Source organism: Lissotriton vulgaris, chromosome 1_1, assembly GCF_964263255.1.
Source record: "Lissotriton vulgaris chromosome 1_1, aLisVul1.2, whole genome shotgun sequence".
Taxonomy (NCBI): domain Eukaryota; kingdom Metazoa; phylum Chordata; class Amphibia; order Caudata; family Salamandridae; genus Lissotriton; species Lissotriton vulgaris.
In genome coordinates this window covers 884,015,954-884,037,184 of record NC_141685.1, presented here as the reverse complement: position 1 = coordinate 884,037,184, position 21,231 = coordinate 884,015,954, and the positions used below count along the sequence as shown (strand labels likewise).

General features: G+C 48.8%; 1 protein-coding gene across 19 annotated transcripts in view; it reads left to right on the top strand.

Moving 5' to 3' along the window:
* RBFOX2 (RNA binding fox-1 homolog 2) overlaps nt 1–21,231 on the top strand; it is a 617,871-nt gene that overhangs the window by 479,191 nt on the left and 117,449 nt on the right. For all 19 annotated transcript variants that reach the window (XM_086958635.1, XM_086958667.1, XM_086958628.1 and 16 more), the window contains one exon: nt 8,017–8,077. In XM_086958635.1, the coding sequence (XP_086814761.1) occupies nt 8,017–8,077 (61 nt within the window). The remainder of the gene's footprint in view (nt 1–8,016; nt 8,078–21,231) is intronic.

The window sequence follows — 21,231 nt, the reverse complement described above, 5'->3', positions numbered from 1 at the left end:
ATCAATGCTTAGTGCGAGATCTTCAGCTCGTATGCCTCGAACGTTAAATGCTACTTACCAGTATGCATCTGTTCTTGGCATGTAGCGCTGCAGTCTCTCAAACGCCCACCCGCTTCCCCGGGACCTGTGTCTGTTCCAGTTCTATCTCAATTACATATACACACACATGGACATCCCTTTTTTCTATTTCTACTAACTCCATCATTTCGCATCATGGCGAAAAACAATCTAAGGATGGAGTCGATGCCCATGCGCACTATCGTCCAAGGGAGGAGTCTCCTATCTCGTGACTACAAAGACTTCTTCCAAGACGACAACAACATGCAATCATCTAAGCCCAACACCAGGTGGCGATCCAATGCTCAGTGTGAGACTCTGCAGCTCTGAATGCCAAGAACAGATGCATACTGGTAAGTAGCATTCCCCTTTCTTTTGTTTACTGGCAAGACATGTAAACTACCTGTCTTTCCTGTGTCACTTTGCACCCTGCCTTAGGACTCTGTAGGCTTCCAGAGGGTGACCTACACAGTTGTACAGGGGAAGTAGTGGCCTTGCCAATATTTTAATGACAAATTTGGGCTAGCAAGTCTGCAACTGCTCTTTCAGTCTGCAGTGGCAGGAAGAGGGAATAGTTTTTACTTGGGGGGGGGGGGGAGGAGCCTCCAGGTTGGCACAACCAGTGGTGCAAGCCCTGGTGTACCCCTATAACTTACATGTCCTGTATGCCAGGGTACCATATACTAGGGACCTCAGTGCACTCTTGAGTCTAAAGACCAGCAGCATCCGTTGAAAGACTTGGGAATGACCATACAAAAAGAGGCATTACCTTACAGGAATCCGAATATTTATTTGTAAATTATGGTATTTTAGAACTAGCCTATCCACTCTGCAGATAGTTTCTTGCGTCACCAGTTAGCAAATAAACTAACGGCTAGCAAGCCTACAGTCCAGTGGTAAAGCTGTAACTGAGGCTTTTTTGAGGGGTTTCTTCTATCCGAAATACTTAAAGCTGCTACTTTGGAGGTCTCTGATCGTAAATTTATAAGACACTGTTGTCTTTATTATGACTCCAGGGTGAGTAGGATGGGTTTCCTTAGGAAATCTTTATCTTTCATGCCTTGTTAATGGATTGCTATTCTATTCACTGCTTACGACTTGATGAGAATCCCCTGGAGGAGAAGTTGCTTACCTATAACTCTAGTCTTCCTCTAGGGTAAGTCATAATCCACTTTCCCACCTATCTAGACGAAAGAACATAAAATGTTTCTCTTATGCCAAGGATCTTTTTTCCTGTAAAAAAAAAAAAAAGGAATTGATCGGTCACCTTCGAGCTTGATGGCACACTGGAGTAGGGTGATTCCTTAAAAGAAGAGTTATTTTTGCGTGTTCTTTATTGCAGCCTATCTGCTACCATTACCATTCTTTTCCTTAGAAAAAAAGTTTTTAAAAGCTGTTTCTAGCCACTTTTTACTTTATTTGTGACTATTTAGTTCTTGTGTGTATATTTATTTAAAAGTGCTCTAGGATCACACTGGTGGTACAGTTCTGATGGATACTTCTAACATTTTACCACAGATTCTTCACTTGTAAAATATTCCCAAGCACCAGACTGGACCATGAGATCTTGAAAGCAATAGCTCTTGGGTGTTATGAGGTAGTGCCATCTGAGTCCGTTATTGCTTCGCAAGTGTCAGAGCAGAGCTGCTTATAGGTTCCATCACTTATCACGAATGTTGGCTTATTGAATTCCACTTTGACGCAGATCTGGAGCTCTACTCCCAAGTGTGTCTGCCTCCTGCCGATTACAAACTTACAAGACTACGTGTCCTAACACCCCCCACTTCCACAAATTCAAGCTATGCTGTCACTACAGGAAGCCATTGTTGATCACATGCCACAACTATGCATGTCTGTGGTGCTTGGATTCCAGCCATGCTTCAAAGTTTTGTGAAGTGTGACTCGGTAGCAGCAATCAAAATTGTATGTAATAGAGCAAAACCAAGTGGTTGCATTCATCACTCATAGCAGCGGTCCTCCTCCAAGTTGCACTGCCACTTCCCGCCCCCGATTGGGGGCTGTTCTCGCACCTAATCCCAGTCTTAACCAAAGTCAACAGTTAATTCAAAAACTGGGGGCCCTGATGGGCATGCTTCTTGACCTTTTGTGCAGTAAGCCAACGCTGCACAAGAGGGCTTTAAAGACAACCATACTACAGCCAATTCCTTAGGGTTTCTCTCGCCAGCCATCAATTTCATTAGCTGTGGATATGTTCAGGTGCTGTTAAAGGGGCCGCGCATACTGAAAAACGGAAGCCTTGCTTCTCAGCCAGCTCAGCAACCAGCTCGGACCTTTCACAAATCTATAGGGCATGGTGACCGCTGAAGCTGTTTACATCAGCAGGCGTGGCAGCAGTGCTCGAATTGCTCCTCCTGTGACTCCACAGCTACCAAGCCACTCTTACTTAACCTTTCAGGGCCACAGCCAGCCGATAGGGGGTGTGACCCGAATTTTATTATGTCCTTCCTCACTGAAAATTCATCACATGGGATCAGTGAGTGTTGCAGATTGTTTAATGGGTCTATGCACTGCCTTTTATTTTGTCCCCTCACACACTCTTCCGTACTCAGCTTGTATTTTGACAGACCACAATAACTTCTTTATGTAAAAGTTTAGTCCACTACCTCATTGAGAGAGTACCTGAGTGAGAAATGGGGGTGGGGTGTTATTCCAACTACGCCTTCCTTCCTAGGAAGGACCTCCAGGATCCGAATCCTTCTTTACGAATGGACAAATTCAAAAAGTTCTCTGGCTCAGGTTCTTCCTCCTCTAGATCCAGGGATTTGGATGGTGTTCTTGGGCTTGCTGGACACATTTTCAAATGCCTATCCTTTTGTTCTTCAGACTTTATCTAAGGTTCACGTTGGAGATGAAGCACTTCCAGTTTGCCACTCTACCCCTTACCTCAACGGTCTTGTGTTCCCATGGTGATGCCAGCGGTCACAGCTTATCTTCGTTGGTGTTTGGATACATGTATTCCTTTAACTCAACTGCTGGCTGCTTAAGGAGGGCTTGCCCCCATTTTAGCTGCAGCCCACCTCCGGATAATTGTCTAGCTGTAATCCGTAGGATTTTTCCTTCAGCGTATTAATCTCACCGTATGCCAGTACATAGAAGTCCCTTAAATAAGAGCTATTCCGGACACACTGATGTTCAAGGCCTTGCTCCATGAAGTCAGTGACATTCAGGATGCTCAATCTTGATTCTTAGAGAGGATATTTCTGAGACTTCTTGGGCCCTTAGCCTTGTATATCCTCCTTATCTGTGCCAGATAACATATGCAAGTCCTACAGAGGAACCTTTCATTTCAATGGTTTCACAGTGGAGTCACATTCTCCAACTCTGGATTTGAGGGCTCCTCTGGGAGAAGTGGAAATCGGGGGTCTTTGGTCTCCATTGATGCACAGGTTTCACATCTCTCTGTTGGCGCTTTGTATTGAAAGCCTTTCTACCAACCATCAAGGGCAGGATGGGGCAGGTTGTCGTGGACAAAGCTACTGCCTTGTGATACTGAAACCAATTAGGACAAAGTGGGGTCTTGCTCCTTCTGCCAGGAGAACCTGTGCCTTTAGGAATGACTGGATCAGCATGTCGTTTTTCGGGTGACCAATCACTTGGCAGGTTCTCGGAATGTTAGGTCAGACAAACTGAGCAGACTTCAGTTGGCAGATCACCAGTGTAGTCTTCATCCTAGTGTGGTTAAGGGCAACTGTGACTGGTGGGATGTACCTTGGCATGATCTTTTCACCCCTGGCAAAAGCTTACTGTGTCAAGACTACCGCATGATAGATTTTCCACCAGGAAGATCCAAAGGAAACTCATTGCGCCTGCAATGGGACACAGGCATCCTGTACACATTCCCATCCCTACCTGCCTCTACTTCCTTGCACCTTTAAGGAAATCAGGACAATCTTCCCAAATCATATTGATAGCCTGAATTAATATGCCCCCTTGGGGGCAGGGGTAGCATCCTGATCTCTTGACCCTGCACATTTGCCCTCTGATCCAGCTACACTTTTGGGACGACCTCCTGTTGGAGAAAAAGGGGAGAGACTTGCGCCCAAATCTCTACTACCTCCGTCTCCGTGAGTGCTGATTGTTGGCAACTGAGCCGTTTTGGGATGCAATTGAAGAGATGGATGCAATCCTATCAGTCGGACTTCCTTTGACCAAATCTATCTATTCAGGACATTGGGTGAAGTTTGTGTTCTGTTGTAAGATCCGTCAGCTTGATCTCTTACAGGCTAAATTATTGTTTTTGTATGTTTGATTTGTCAATACCCTAACAAGGCTTTGCAAGGTGAGGTCCATGTCTGTCTTTTAAAAAAAAATGTGTTTGCTTTACCAGCCTTCACACTTTAAATCACCTATTGCGATGGATTTTCTGAAATGGTTAACAGATCTATTTCCACCAAAACGATTTATTATTCCTTAAAATTAACCAGCCTCCACTTTATAAAGATGTGGTAGGCTCTAGCCTAGAGGGATGCCCCTGAAGGCCTGTGGGCTTATTCCATCACTGCTATTGTCACTAAAGGCATTAGCAAGAGAGTTTTAGGACCTTGCTACATGGGCTTCCGTACACAGGTTCACAACCGCCACGGGCTTGACTGTTGGGTCTTTCAGGAGTTATTGCTGTGGTATTTGGCTAAAGGTGAGGAATATGTGATTTAGTACCTGTAAGGAAAACAAGTTACTTAACCTTTAGAAATGCTGTTTTCTGGTGGGTTATTTAAGTACCTTGCCTCCCTCCCACCTACCTATTCTGTGCAAACACATTCTGAAAAGTACCTACGTTTGTTTTCCGCATACTCTGTAGCCACTTAATTGACTTGATTCGCGTCTGGGTGCTCTGAAGACAAACAAATCTGGACCGGACATCGGTGTGCAGGGGAAGTGTCTATAGGCAGCTCCACTTCTTCACTCCTGGGTAGTGCAAGTCTGTTGTAGTCAGGTGGTGCTACCCAGCAGCACCCTAGAGCTATTACTTTAAAGATCTCTGGATCCAGTCTGGTGGCTGAGAATGTTCCACAAGTGAGGATTCGACAGATAGAGTATCCGCCAGTTAGTGTTACTGAAGGTAACTTGTTCTTCAGTACTTGCGATTTTGAAGATTTCCCTAGAGGAGAGAGCAGATTGCAGGTAAGGAACGTTTCCATCTGCAGACATTTTGTCGAATTGAACTTCAGACACGTCAGCTAGGACCATACTCTATCCATTTACCAGGTCTCTTTCTTCACAGAAAGAATGATCATCTAACTAGGAAATCAACACTGTTTTAGTTCCACCTCAGAGTAGTAAAGGTGTTTATTTCTGTTTCTTCTTTTGATTTAGAATTGGTCAGATTCAGGCAGTGACTTTCGTTGCCTATGATTTTTGGATTGACTCTGTGCTAATTAAAATATCCTGTAAATCCAATCTGTGGTTTCCTCTTTTCCAAGCTTTGCTTCAGAGAATGTGCATGCTGTATAGTAGACTCTCCAGACATGTCCAGTCTATGGCTGAATTCAAAGACTGGCTTTGCGGCTGACTGGACAAGACAGTGCCCCTCCTCTATGGCGGACTGCAGGCTGAAGGACTGATTGCGTACTCTGTATGGAACACATTCGATAAGTGTGGCCTGAATGTGAATACAGTCTGTCATGCTGATTTCAGCCCTTGGGTGGTCTGTCAAGTCACTGTCAATGGTTGCAGAGTAAGTCAGGCCATGACCCTTTTAAAGGAGAAGCACCATGGAGTAAAGTAACAGATGAGGGACGTAGCTCACCACCCTTTTCTTATTTCTCCTTTTGATTTCCGTTTTATACGCATGCCCACCCCTCAAACGCCCACTCCTTTAGTTGGTGGGTCTTTTCTGTCAAATGTTGAATCAATTGGAATGTGTATAATTTGATTATATATATATATATAATTTTTTTTTCCGTTTGTTTAAAGTATTTGTGCAACATTGGATGGAAACAAGAGCAGCTGCTTCTGTAAAACCCCATCTGCCGAAAACATGGCTTCCCCAAATGAACCCCAATTCCAATCTTTTCTGCCAGTGAATCCAACCTGACTTGCTGTCCTCTCCTTCCCCAAAATTAGCCCCAACTGCGTATAAGTCATGGTCCAAGAATCGCTCCATCCAAAGCCGCAGTGATAACCACACTTTCCCACTACTGAAATTGGCTTACTTAAGACCCCATCCTACATCACGCCGCAGCTGCCCTTCCAGTCTGGTTAAACCTGCCTCTCGAATCGAATCACAAATGCCCATTAAATGTAGTCTCTTCTTCCTCCACAAATCCAGGCCCTTTGTCCACCCTTAGTTCAACTCATGGTCCCAAAATGTTGTCATAAGTGAGGTTTGTACTAAAATCCTCTCTTAATTCATCACTTTCCCAGAATAATCTCTCCTCCCTTCTAAAATTATTCAGGTTCTTCCTTCTGTTTCCTCTACTTTTGATTTCTTTCACTTCCTTGTCTCTTTTATGCTCCCTATCCATTCCCTTAAGTCATTCTTTGCTTGCACCTCTCCCATCTATCCTTTCACATCAACGTTGTTCCTCCTTCCCTCAGTTCATCTTTTCATTTCTTCTTTTCTGCCCCTTCTCTTCTTGTTCCTTTCATTATTTCCTCTTCCTTTTCTCTACTGTTTTAATCAAGGAGGAGGAAAAGGGCTTAATAATGTAGGGTGATGGTCATAGACTGCCTCTGCCCGTTACCCACTGCCTTCCATCTGGGTGAGGAGGAGTCTTGAAGCCTGAATTGTTCTGAGGAGCCCGACCTCCAGTGCTGATTGCTCTTGTTTCCTGCCCAATAAATATTTGCATTAATGACTCAAAATGTGTTCAAGTACAAGCAGTCTGAGTAGTGAACGTAAGGACGGTTGCAGCCAAAGAACTATCCTTTTTTACATACATGTTGATTTTGCTGCCCACGCCCTGCTCACTGTTTCCCACCCTGCCATGCACGCTAAGTTTGAATCCCTGCCCTGCACATTTATTTGCAACTGTGCTCTAACTTATTGGCTGGCATTTGTTTGTCCGCCCCACCTGTCAACTGCTAGCCCAAGTCAGCATGCCTCAGGACATCTCTGTCCCTTATCTCAGAACCCACAATTCCAATGCCTTAGCTGAAAAAGTAAAGAAATGGGACTCTTTGCACACTTTAGAAAGAGAAGAGGATGGATAACTGTATAGAAAAATGTCTCCCCGATTTCACTACACATGGTGAAGACCTAGAAGATATCCCAGTACTAACAATACCCTGTTGACTTGGGTCTATTTTACAGTGCTAAAGGCATTTCTGCTATGAGATTTTCCTCACTGCACGGATATACCCCTTGTGAGCCGGTTTTCCCATTCAGCAGCAGTTTATGGCATAACTGTAGTAATTTATTTTAAATTAAGCCCTCTTGCATCCAACTTTAATAGCAGTAATACCCAAAAGGCCATAGTTCCACCAACATGTAGGCTTTTTTTCAGGGAGGGCTTTCCCTTCCCATCTCAAACATTTCACCCAGACCTACGCAGCCATTATCAACAAAACTAGAAATGGCCTTCTTGTGGGCTTGGACCTGTTTAACTTTGCCATTCCCCTACCATGATCTCAAAACAGGAACATCTCTCCCTTGTCCCCTTTCCCACCGTTCCCTCAGCAGCCTCCCCTGAAACTCCTGGCCACCCCTCCCAGTTTCCCCTGCACCACACCATCCCTCACAACCTCGCCCCCCAATAAAAGCAGGTGTTTTAGGAGTTCTTTGGTGCATCCGTCTTAACGATCACTGCATGTTTTCAGGAACAGCTGCAGTAGATGGACTTTGCTGACTTACGTTGGAATACTGTTCCCAAGCACGTGGTCTTGTGCCTTGCGCCGGGCTCTGTGCATGAGCGCACCTCTTCTCTAATGCTGGGTATTCTCCTCCCCTTCCCTATCCTGCAACATCACCTCCCTCCATCCCGCTTTTTCTGCTTCTAGGTGAACAATGCCACTGCCCGTGTGATGACCAACAAGAAGATGGTGACCCCGTATGCAAACGGTGAGGACCTGGTGAAGGGATATATTAGGTTGGGGTTGATGGGTGGTTGCTTATCGATAAATGTTACTGAGTTTTATTGGGAGGACGAAGAATAAGTATTTCTAGGGCTGTCAATGCTACATTGCAACTTTTAACATCTTACACTTAATCCACATATTTCCAACCCTCTTCCATGTGAGTTAGTATGCAGCAAGCCCTTCCTCCTTTTGTGCATTTTGAGTGTGAACGTGCACACTCCCATTTTGAATTGTGTGTAATCTGGAAATGCTTGTCCATTTTGAATGACTGACACAGCATTTTCCATTTTTTCCCCAATATTATTTAGAAGTTATTGGTCTTCTACCACCTTTTTGAAAAATGATCTCCTTAAAAACAGACACTAAAGAAATTCAGACTGATGTAGGAGCCTTTTTATAAAGCAATTAGACACTGGAGAGACCACCCTTAGTTATCTAAATCGCTTTTTGAAGCAAGGAATCCCTGAACCTTGGGGATTTGTTTTCATTTTTTATTATTTTTCTTTTATGTTTTTGTTTCATCATGTGTCTGGGAAAACTCAAATCAAGATGAACGTCCTCTTATAGGCTGAAGATGGAAGTGAAAAGACAGACAGGAAAAAAAGGTCCTCAAAGTTTAGGCTTGAAATTTCCTTCAGCGTAAATTGCTAACCTTTCTGGATCAGGATCTCAGGCCAGAAAAAGTACTCTGGAAGATCGTCCCCCTACTTTAGTCTTGGCTGGTGCTTACTTTTGACAACCCAAAGGGTGGCTTTGGAAAGATAGTTACAGCAGCAGTTTACATTCATTATGTACAGACTTAACCTACAGCATTCTTGTTGCTGAAGAATGAGTGAAAATGTTGTAAAGCACACAGTTTTGCATCGTGAATTTTTCTGGATTCATGTGCTGTGCTTGATTCTGCCATCAAATGGATGAGTCTGGAATGGTCCATCTGTAGTCTGTGTTCTGTTGTGAAGCAACGAGGCAACCTTGTTTAACACTGATAGCCCCTTGCTGTGTTCCAGTAGGACAAGGAGATTGTCGTGCTTAACTGTATCAAAAGCTAATGAGAGGTTCAGGAGGACTAGAAGGCAAGATTTGTTCTGACTCAGTATTTTTAGAGCATCATCAAGTAAGTGAGTAAGGGGCTTTTCCTTGTTGTGGCCCTGACGAAAACCAGATTGAAATTGATCTAGTAGCTGGAATTGATCAATGCGGTTACAAGGACACATTTCTCTAGGAGCTTCGACAGTTGGAATGTTAGTGATTTGGGTGGACGCTTGGGAGTTGATGGAAGAGTGGTAAGACCCATGCTGACTCATCAAAGAGGCCTTCACCCCAGATGACATAACTGCAAACATTGTGGTTATAAGAACTGCAAAAGCACCTATCTCGAAGAGACACGTTAGTGATAGATTCCTTACCTTAGAATATCCCCAGGCGTCAGACTGGATCCGAATTTCTTTGCGTAGCAGTACCCTTGCGCGTCAGTAGGCGTCGTCAGCGGCTCCGCGTCCGTCGTTGGTGTTGTGGGCGCCGAGATTACATCGTCGGAGTACTTAGACGCCGCCTCCGCGTGCTGACGTCAGTTCTTCTTTTTTCCGCGCCAGCAAGCGCAAATCTGGAAAAAGCAGTACTTAAGTCACGTTTTGACTAGACTTTTTTGACCCCTTTTGATCATTTTTCTTGAGTCTTGCGACTCCGGACTGTGCCGATAGGGATGCCTGGTCTCAAGCCTTGTGAGGATGCGACAGACTAATGTCGGTCACCGACCCTCACCGTCGGTGTCTCCACTGTCTCGGCGTCGACCACAACGACAAGACCTGCCCCGACTGCCGGGCCCTGACTTCGAAAGCTATGCGGGAGCGGTCCCGCAAGCGACTCGAACTCCGGCAGTCTGCCCGCGCCGCGAGATGTCCCGGTCCCACAGGAGGTCGAGGGACAGGTCGCGGGGTCCGAGCCACCACAGCTCTCAGTCGGCATCACTCCTCCGGGTCGAAGTCGTCGTCCGGTAAGCACAAGAAGTCGAAGAGACATCATCGCTCTTCTGACTCGCCACGGCGCAACGCGGCCGGGGGTTCGGGTGACACCGCCAACGCGGCTCCGTCGGAATCGCGGGCGTCGCAGCCTGCTCCACACCCTCCAATCCCTGGGCAGGACGCGACGCTGTGGTAGATCGAGCGTTTCCTCATGGCCATGAGGTCCCTCTCTTCCCTGACTGGTTCCGCGGCGCCTTCAGTCCCAGTGGACCCGTCTGGGGCCCCTAGAGGGTCGGGGGCTTCGGCCCGACGCCGCCGGCGCCTTCGGGCCCGGCGCCGCAGGGCCCCACTGGATCCGCTTCGGGAATCGGGTCGTCGCCGGTTGACCTAACGACCTCACCGGTGCCGGTCCCTCAGGTGTCACCTCGGGCGGCGCCGTCCCCGATGCCTCCCTCGCTCCGGTTCCGGCGTCGGTGCCGCTTTCGATGCCGCTTGGGGAGTTTAGCTTCTATGAACCGGCCTCATCATTTGACAACCCTGATTATCAGGGGATGGGTAAAGAGGAGTATTGGGAGGGGTCTGAGGACCCTCTGACCCGAGTGTCAGTCTCAAGAGGACTGGACAGGTGGACTTGGGGATGCCAGTGGTCTGGACACATCACCAGACACTGACTTTGTCTCGCCTCCTGGCTACGGAGGAGGGGGCAACCTACAGTGTGGTGTTGATGAGGGCGGCCAAGGCCCTGGGCCTTGAGCTCCCCGTCGCGGCCGTGAGAACTAACCTCCTCGCTGAGGTCCTTAAACCACAGTCAAGCTCAGCCGATCCTCTGCTGCCGTTTAATGAGGCCTTGACTGACGTTCTTTTGAGCACTTGGTCCAGGCCCGCTACGGGTACGCCCGTAGATAGGAACGTGGCCAGACGCCACCGCCCGGCCCCGGTTGAGGTCCGCCAACTTTTCGGCTGATGTCCAGAACACCCTTATGGACATGCCGTTTGATGGCCTTCGCCTCTTTGGCGACAAGTCAGACCATGCGCTTGAGCGCTTGAAGGACTCCAGGGCCACGGCCAAGTCCTTGGGCCTCTCGACCCGCGCCAGTAGTCGGCTGTTTTTCGCTCCTTTCGTGGCCAAGGAAGGGACGCCCCCACACGTGCTGCCAGCCACGCACCGCAGACTAACATCCAGCGCAGTGGCGGCCGTGGAAATCGCCGTGGAGGCTGTCTGGGACAACGGCAAGGCCAGTCCACACCCTCCCCCGCAGCATCCGCCTCAAAACCCTCCTAGTCCTTGCTTTTCGGCCCATGTGATGCCAGTAGGGGGCAGGGTTCGCCATCACCACTCCCACTGGCGTACTGTCACATCGGACAGGAGGGTGCTGCAAATCGTCCGAAGGGGCTACTCCCTCCCCTTCGAGACGACCCCTCAAGCCATGCCACCGCAACACCACCGCGTATCGGGGGATCATTTGAGACTTCTGCAGGAGGATGTTTCGGCCCTCTCGGCCAAGGGTGCCATTGAGTGCGTTCCTGGGCCAGAAGTAGGATGTGGTTGCTACTCCCACTACTTTCTGGTACCCAAGAAGGGCAAAGGGGGCCTACGTCCTATCTTGTACCTACGGAACGTCAACGGCTTCCTCCGAAAGGAGAAGTTCAAAATGCCACTCTGGCTCAGGTCTTAGCTGCCCTGGACCCAGGAGACTGGATGGTAGCGTTGGACTTGCAGGACGCTTATTTCCACATCCCCGTCATGCCAGCCCACCGGCGCTACCTGCGGTTCACGGTAGGCCACGAGCACTTTCAGTTTACCGTACTCCCCTTCGGCCTTACCAGCGCCCCACGGGTGTTCACGAAAGTGATGGCAGTGGTCGCAGCTCATCTGCGCAGGGTAGGGGTTTCAGTCTTCCCCTACCTCGACGACTGGTTGCTGAAGGCGGGCTCGCCCCAGACAGTCGTCAGCCACCTCCAGACTACGGCCGACCTCCTGCACCTGCTGGGGTTCACCATCAATGTGCCAAAGTCACACCTGTGTCGCTCTCAGAAGCTCCTTTTTATTGGAGCGGTTCTCGACTCGGTGCAGTTTTGGGTTTACCCACCTGAACAGCGGGTTCGGGATATACAGGCTCTAATTCCAATATTTCAGCCTTTATCCCGAGTTTCGGTCTGGTTGACGCTGCGGCTTCTGGGGCTGATGGCTTCCTGCATCCTTCTGGTGCATCACGCCCGGTGGCGGATGCGGGCTCTGCAGTGGGACCTAAAGTTTCAGTGGGCCCAGCATCAGGGCAACCTGTCCGACCATGTCCTGATCTCAGAGGGCACTGCGAGACAGCTGCAGGGGTGGCTCACGGACCGCGATTGGGTAAGCGGCAGATCCCTCTCCCTTCCCCAACCGGAGCACGTAGTTGTGACGGACACGTCCCTCCAGGGCTGGGGAGGCCACATGGGAGAGGCAGAGATCAGAGGCCTCTGGTCTCCGGCGGAGTCCCGGCTCCATATCAACCTTTTGGAGCTGCGGGTGATTCGTCTAGCACTGAAGGCATTCCTCCCCTCTGTCCGGGGGAGTGTAGTGCAGGTGTTCACGGACAACACCACTGCCATGTGGTACTGCAATAAACAGGGCGGGGTGGGGTCGTGGACCCTCTGCCAGGAGGCTCTGCGCCTTTGGCAGTGGCTGGAACATCAGGGTGTGACCCTAGTGGTTCAACACCTGGCAGGTTCTCTGAACGCCAGGGCGGACAAACTCAGCCGCCGGTGCATGATGGATCACGAATGGCGTCTGAACTCGGACGTGGCGCAAGGCCTCTTTCAGCAGTGGGGAGAGCCTTGGTTAGATCTATTCGCCACCGAAGAGAACACGCAATGTCATCAGTTCTGCACGTTGGAATTTCCAAGGCGGCACTCGCTCGGAGACGCTTTTCGTCGCGAGTGGCGTTGCGGTCTATTGTACGCCTTTCCGCCTATACCACTTCTGCCCAGAGTGCTGAAGAAGATCAAGCGCAACCGGGCACAAGTCATCCTTGTGGCTCAGGACTGGGCACGAAGGTACTGGTATCCCGAGCTACTCGGTATGTCAGTCGATCCCCCGGTTCGTCTGCCTCTTCAGGAGGACCTTCTGTCGCAGGGGACGGTCCTCCACCCGAACCTGTCCATTCTCCACCTCCATGCTTGGAGATTGAGCGGCAACAGTTGAGGCCATTTGACTTGCCTCCTGAAGTCTGTAACATCATTCTGGCAGCCAGGCGTCCCTCCACAAAGTCGGTATATGCCTGCAGGTGGAACAGATTTGTGGCATGGTGCACAGCAAAGGCTGTGGATGCTCTCTCTGCCCCTCTTTCTGAGGTTCTTCTCTTCCTCCTTTCTCTTGCCCAGCAGGGCTCTGCTCTGGCACTATCAAGGGCTACCTTTCTGCCCTTTCAGCTTTTTTAAGGCTGCCTTATCAAATTTCTTTGTTCAAGTCCCCTGTTAATCGATTACTGAACGGCATCACACATACGTGTCCACCTGTTCCCTTTGTGATGCCTCAGTGGGACTTGAACCTGGTTCTTACTTTTCTGATGTGCGCTCCCTTTGAGCCACTTCACAACTGTCCTATCCGCCTTCTTTCCTTGAAGACTGCTTTCCTGATTGCCATCACCTCTGCCAGGAGAGTGAGTGAGCTCCAGGCTCTATCCTCTAAACCTCCTTTCCTTTCTGTCCGGCCGGACAAGGTTGTGTTGCTGACAAAGCCCGCTTTCCTGCCCAAGGTAGTCACAACCTTCCACATCGGGCAGTCCATCACCTTGCCCACCTTCTTTCCGCCTTCGCATCCCTCAAAGGAGGAAGAGCGGCTCCACCGTCTGGACCCAAAACGTGCTCTTTCATTCTATTTGGATCGCACACGCCAGTTCCGGGTGGATGACCAACTCTTTGTTGGTTACGTGGGCGCTAAGAAGGGACGGGCGGTGCACAAACGGACCATCTCTCGGTGGATCGTGTTGTGCATCCAAACGTGCTACTCCTTGGCTAAAAAGGAACCTCCTGCCATGCTGAGGGCCCATTCTGGAGGGATGGCTTCTTTGGCCGTTCCGTCCTGCAGGACTTTCTGGTGTGATTATTGGTTCGCAGACCCACCACCGGAGTTATTGTTGCTGGGGTATCTATTCTAAGGTAAGGAATCTTATCACTAACGTGTCTCTTTCAGATGCACAAGTTACTACTTTTGTTACGATATATCTGTAAGAGACATTAGTTAGTGATAGATTCCTTACCGACCCACCCATCCTCCCCGTTCTGCGAACCGATATCTAGGGTTAAGGTCATCCCCTTTTAGGGCCCTAGTTTCAATGGCACCAGTGTTGGTTTTTAGCATAGCTCTGCGTTTCTGGCGCGGGAAAGCTGTGTCTAAGAACTGACGTCCGCACGCGGAGACGGCGTCTAAGTACTCCGACGTCATCACGGCGCCCGCGACGCCGACGACGGACGTGGAGCCACAGACGACGCCTACCGACGCGCAAGGGTACTGCTACGCAAACTTTTCCGGATCCAGTCTGGCGCCTGGGGATATTCTAAGGTAAGGAATCTATCACTAACTAATGTCTCTTACAGATATATTGTTACACAAGTAGTAACTTGTGCATTAGATCAATTTCGAGGAAGAGCAGACTGAGTCACGTTTTCTGTTGGAGGCACTTTTACCTGACCTAAAAAGTAACCATTTATTCGTAGCATGTTGCCTGCAGAAAAGATGCTGTGCATACTCAGGCATTCTAGTGTTGGGACCAGACTCTGCAAGTTTTTTCTTTGACGAAGTTTTATAATCCGTCATCTCCTCCCCCTCGAGGTACTGCACAAGTTCAACGGTTCCATTGTTAGAAAGACTTTTCTGCCATTGGGCTCGGATGGCCTGCGTCGGCACTCTTCAGCATTCGATGCCCACACGGCATACGGTACATAAACACGACTGGAAATACAGTGAACACCACCAACGGATCCTAGACGCCGCGGACTTGCTACCCAGCGATCAATACATAAACGCCTGTCAAGAATGCCTATCTCCGGGAAACAGAGAGGAAAAGGGAACGCTTTTCAATGGTGACCAAATATGTAAATGTAAATGTAGTTCATTTATATAGCGCTGTATCACCGACCGGTTTCTAAGCGCTTGCTAAGGGAACCCGTCCTGGTATTCCCCTGTTAGATAACACATTACTGGGCATCCCCAAGGTGAATGCCAGGCATCCCGCTGCGAGGGGCGTTGTGGAGGTTAAGCAAGCTATTGCCCAGAGTTGCAGAGTGGGACTCCATGATTGGAATAGGCACCGAGGCGAGAATTGTCAGGTCCAGGGAAATTTGAGCCCAAGACCCGCCGAGGCTGGGAATTGAACCCTGGTCCGGGCCAGACCTCTGCATCAGGGTCTGCCGCTCCAACACTATGCATACTCTGATACACCCGTAGTGTGTATAATTTGTGCTTAGCCCCATAGTGTGTATAATTTGTGCTTAGCCCCATAAAACAAAGAAGATGTGTGCGCGGCCTGCGCATTATTAAAGAAGAAAGACACTTCAGACCCATAGGGATAGGAGCCTGGCACACACCATGCTAGCAGCTGAGGTGGAGTTCTCACACGACTGACGCAGAGAGCAAGCCAAATGCTCCTGTAGGAGGCGGGTGGTCCTCGCTAGCCCCACTGTCGCTTAAAATTCATCCTCCAGGGATGAACACGCTCCAGTACAGATCGAGGGGCACACATCGCCTACGTCGATTCCCATGTCTGGCCTTAGGACCAAGATGACGCCACTTACTGTGAGTACTGCTGGCCCATGTGTAAAATATAGCTTGCATTCACCACCCCTGACACACCACGGTGCGCCACACCCTTATGGCTCACATCAAAACCGCGAGCAAGCCTTGAAGCAGAGAAAGCACAAGAGAGTTCTGGCTCATGATCAGCCAGGCAGGCCAGAGCACGTGGCCAGTTCCAGCTCTGCACCAAAACACACGTCTGCATCGACTGACTCATTGGCACCTAAGTGCAAATAGTCACTAACAGACACACCGAAGGATGCCAAGCAGGCTGTGACCCCACTAAAGTCCTTGGATCTGAGGACTGAAAAACAGTACGGGCATTCTTCTGGCCAGAAGAAAAGCCAGAAATCTGGGGTACCGAAGGCATACAGTTTCTGAGGATATTCCATCAGTTTCAAAGAAACACTAAAGACTCACTCACGTAAGCCAACTGTAGAACAAGGCATTGTATTTGAGGGACTGCAACAATGTATGCAGGAAAAGAGCAAAGAGGTTGCAAAAACACCGGTACGGGAGCAAACTGCACCCCTGCCTCCACCAAAAAGGGTGGCACAAGAGCACAGGGCCTCAAGCCCAATGACTTCCAGCCACTGAGAGTTACTGCAAACTTGCCCTTTCCACAATAAGATGAAGAGCAGGAGAACCAGGACTCAAATTTGCAGGTAAAACAGAACAATCCAAACCCTCCCACCCCCCGGTCATGGCAGGACGGACGCGGTCCTTCTAGACCCAGACATGGAGCCGCTTGTACCAACAAAAGTCACCACCGGCTAGACCACCCTCATACCATAGTGCCATTCGGAGAGCTGCAGAGTACCATAAGCTCCGAGTGCACACCACCAAGAGAAGCAAACAGACCGCCTGGTAGAAACACTTTCGTGCACAGAGTGCACTTTCCAATATCTGCCAATGATCAGATCTGGACTCAACATATCCAAAGACCTCGTTAAGGACCTACTGATCAAGAAAGTGAAAGAATTTATGCTGTTGGCAAACTGATGGCAGCAGGCCATGCCAATCACTCGAGGGTTGCCAATTCAGTTGGGCTACTCTCCAGATAGAACTGGACTACCTGGGACGAAATGCAAGAACTGATGCAACATCGCCCATACAAATATAAGAAGCGAAGGGAAGACCTGGTAAGCGAGGGAAGGCAGATATCTAATGCGACAATCAAGTGTGCACTAGATTGAGCAGCAGACACTGCTGCAAGGGGCATCAAAACAGCAGCACATTTTCAATGTCCCATTCGAAGGGGAAAACCGCTTTGTGGACAGACAACGTGGGAAAATCTAAACACTGACGCAGCAAAATCGATAGGTGCCTTACGAACAACATCTCAAAAACAGCCCTTTCGGTGATAGCAGTGTAGAGTAGCAGGTCAAGCATCTATCCCTGAAAACACATCCTATCAACGCCAACTGCAACAGAACCACCGGCAGGACAGTTGATACTATAGAGGCAACTACAAAAATAGAGGTAGAGGTTCCCGCAGCAGTCACCAAATATCCCACCAACATGTCACACCTTAAATACTCCGTATCTACAGCTGAAGAAAAAAGTAAAGGCATTACTGCAAAAAGGGGCCAAAAAACTATTCCCACAGAAACATCAAAACAGTGCCAAAGAAGGGCGGCTCACTTCTGCCCATTCTGAGCCTACGCCTACTCAGACAATACATACAGTCCAAACACTTCCATATGATGACCTTGCAAGAGGTGATACTGCTACTACAACAGGGTTACTTGTGTTAGATCTGAAAGACACATATTTCTACATTCCAATCAACCCTGCACATTGCAAATAGCTACGGTTTGTGGTAGGGGGACTTCATTTCCAATTCATGGTCCTACCATTTGGGTTAACCGCCCCAAAGGTGTTCACAAAATGCTTAGTGGCAGAAGCAGCTAAATTATGAAGAGAAAGCACACCTGGCTTTCCTAATGTAGACATTTGCTTGATCAAAAGTCCACAGAAAGCCAAATGTCTAACAGACACAGCACAATCGACCTACCACACCAATCGGGCTTCACAATAAAGACGACAGTTGCAACTCAGACCTCTCCAGGTTCAACCATACCTGGGTGCAATACTCTATTCAGTCTCTGGGAGAGCTTACCCCTTTGCACAAAGGGATCTCAACCTCCAGAACCAACTGGATTTTTTCAGCCACATCATGACCTACCAGTCAAAACCGTGATGGGCCTTTTAGGGACAATGGCATAACTCATAGCAAGAGTGCCACAAGCATGACTACACATGAGATCTCCAAGAGTGCTTTGCATTGTAATGGTCACAAGCGGGGGGGGAGGCAACATGGAAGATCTAGTGTTAGTTTCACCCAAGGTCCATTAGGCAGTACAGTGGTGGCATACTTCAAACTTCTCCAGTATTAGGGGTGTCTTTCATAGATTCACATGCTTGAATATTCCCCGTCGAAGTGGGAGTCCCACGGTACATAAAGATAGCAATAATGCGAATAAATATATGTGTAAAAATATAATACATAATAAAAATAGAGATAATACACACTGAAAAACCTCTAAAATGGTTCCTCCATAGGAATGCATTATAAAGAGAAAAACTCATTTGTAACATATCAGTGTCATTATGTTAGTCCAAACTGCGGCCAATCAGGCTCAAGCACCCTCTAGAACCTTCTCCTCAGAAGCTCCAGTCCTCGGATTTTCTACCGGACGTCGTGTGAAGGGAGTCTCCCTGAGCTCTGCTCAGTTTTCTTCATTCTACTCTTCTACTTCAGTTGTTTATCAAGATGTCAAGTAAGAAGTCTTTGTTTAGGCCTTGCTCTTCCTGTGGGAAACTGCGTTTATTTGAGAAGGACCCCCACCAAAAGTGTATATATTGTTTATATCCAGAACACAAGGTGGCTGACTGCAAGTTCTGTTGAACTTTTCCTGCTAAGACCCACAGAGACAGGGAGGGTCGTCTTCTTTTATGGTTGAAGCGCCTTCAGGACAAGGATGCAGTTTTATCAGACGCAGAAAGTTTCCAGCCAGGTCCTTCAACTGCTGCTTCTAAGCGTGGCAGTGTTCAGGAGTTACCATCTCCTTTTCTGAAGAAGAAAAAGCTGGCCTTAACTGTAGCCCAAGTAAAACCTACTGCTACTATTACTTCTGTGTCTACGCCCACGAGACCTGGCTCCCAGGCGTCTTTTCCAGTCTCTATAAGTGTTGTTACACTTATGACAGCGCGGTCGTCGACGGGCTCGTCGACGACCATTCCAATGACGAAATTGGCTGCTGTGGCTTCGTCGACTATTACTGTGACGACGTCGGCTTCCTCGTCGTCGACGATTGTCTCGTTGACGGCTCTCACGTCGACGAGAGCCTCACTTTCCTCTATCTCGTCGACGATCCCTATTACCTCTTCGACGAAGAAGCTTCCGTCGACGAGGAAATCTTCGTCGACGCTTCATGTCCCGTCGACTAGTTCGACGACGAAGGTCCCGTCGACGATGAAAGTTCCGTCGACCAGCTCGTCGACGACTTATATCCCGTCGACGAAGACTTCGTCGACGAAGAGAATATCATCGAAGGATTCGTCGACGGATGTGGCGAAACACTCGTCGTAGACGACTACATCTAAAAAGTCACCGTCTCCGACAGCTGTGACTACATCATCATCATCGTCGACGGCTGCTCCAGGTAAAACATCTACGTCGACTAAGTCATCGACGGTAACGGCTACGTCGACGGCAGCTTTGCCTTTAGACTCTGGAGCACAGCAGGAACACGCAGCATCCACTTCTGGATCACGGTCTTTCGCCACCATGCCTCTAGTGCCTTTGGACACTTCTAGTACTCCACTCATTACGGAGCCTTCCATGAGCAATTTCAAGGAATCTACACTCCAGTTGCCACCTCCTACTCTCCAGCCGCCCTCACCGATGTTGGCTAACGACCAGGACACAGAGTCCATTGCGGACGACAATGCTTTTGGTGATGCCCACAGTCCATCGGACCTGATTATTAAGTGTCAGGACACAAGTTCTGAAGAGGACGAGGAGGAGGACGATGAACAGCAGGATGAACAATATGTACAGGTTCCTATGGCAACATTTCCAGTATCCCTGTTTTCCAACCTCCAACATATGCTGGATGATTACAATAAAAGATTTCCTCCAACACCTCAATGTACTCCGAGCCATGCTACATCTGACATATCGGAGCCTATTCAACATCAGCAGCAGCCTTCAAAGCAGACTGCTCTTCCAGAAAGGCCACGTCAGGCTGTCCCTTCTAATTCTCAACAAGAGGTGGAGGATGAGGCAGAGCCAGAAAGAGAGGAAGGAGAAGTTCCTCAGGACACGGATGATGACCAAGACCCGGATATGGCAGAATTCGATGACTATCGAATGCAGACGCCCTCTCCTCAGCCGGGCGACTGCGGTGATTCACCTCCGGTTGACATCGCTAGCTTCCATATATTGATGAATAAGGCGGCAGACCGCTTCAAATTACCAAGGGCGCAGCGAGAGGAAGACTGCTTTCTCTATGACTTTAAGAACCAGCCTTACAAACAGGTCCACACCATACCTATTATCGAATTTGTGTGGAAGGAGGGAATAAAGATCATGCAGGCTCCTAACTCCTTACCTGCTCAACTCCCTCGGATAGAAAAGAAATATAAGGCCCCGACTGGTTCGCCCGCTTGTTTGATCTTGCACCCTAAGCCAGATTCAGTAGTGACCCAGGCAGCGCAACGACGAGCACGTAACCCTGCAACTCCTATCACTACTCCACCAGATAGAGAGGGTTGACGTTTGGATGCGATTGGCAAAAAGTTTTCATCCATGGCGTCCACATCAGTACGTGTCGCTAATGCGTTGGCCATTTTAGGTCAGACATTTCTGCGCTAGTCTCGTTGATTCTGGAGGCATCCAGAGCGGAAGCACACCAGATCCTTCAAGATGGCATGAGGGCATCAGAAGAGATAATTGACTGTGCCGTGGACGTTGCGGGTACTGGTTTTCGTATCCTTGCCAGTGCTGCGGCTCTCCGGCGTCGGGGTTGGCTAAAATCCACGTCTTTTCGACAGGAGGTCTTATCGAAGATACTAGACATGCCGTATGATGGTGAATCTCTCTTCGGCTCTCACATCGATGAGGCACTTGAATCAATAAAAAAGGGTACCGATACGGCAAAGTCGCTTGGATCCTTACAATTCAAAAAGCAGCCTTTTTGTGGTGCACGTGGACGAGGCACATCTTCAGGCTCCTTTCGAGGAGGGCAGTCCCAGTACCGCCAGTACAATCAAGGAAACCAGCGTTATTCCAACCAGCAGTCCACTCGTCAGCAACAGTCAAAACCCTATAGAGGAAAGTCTAACTATAGGGGTGCCAACAACAAACGTCAATGACTTTCTAGTTCCTCAGAA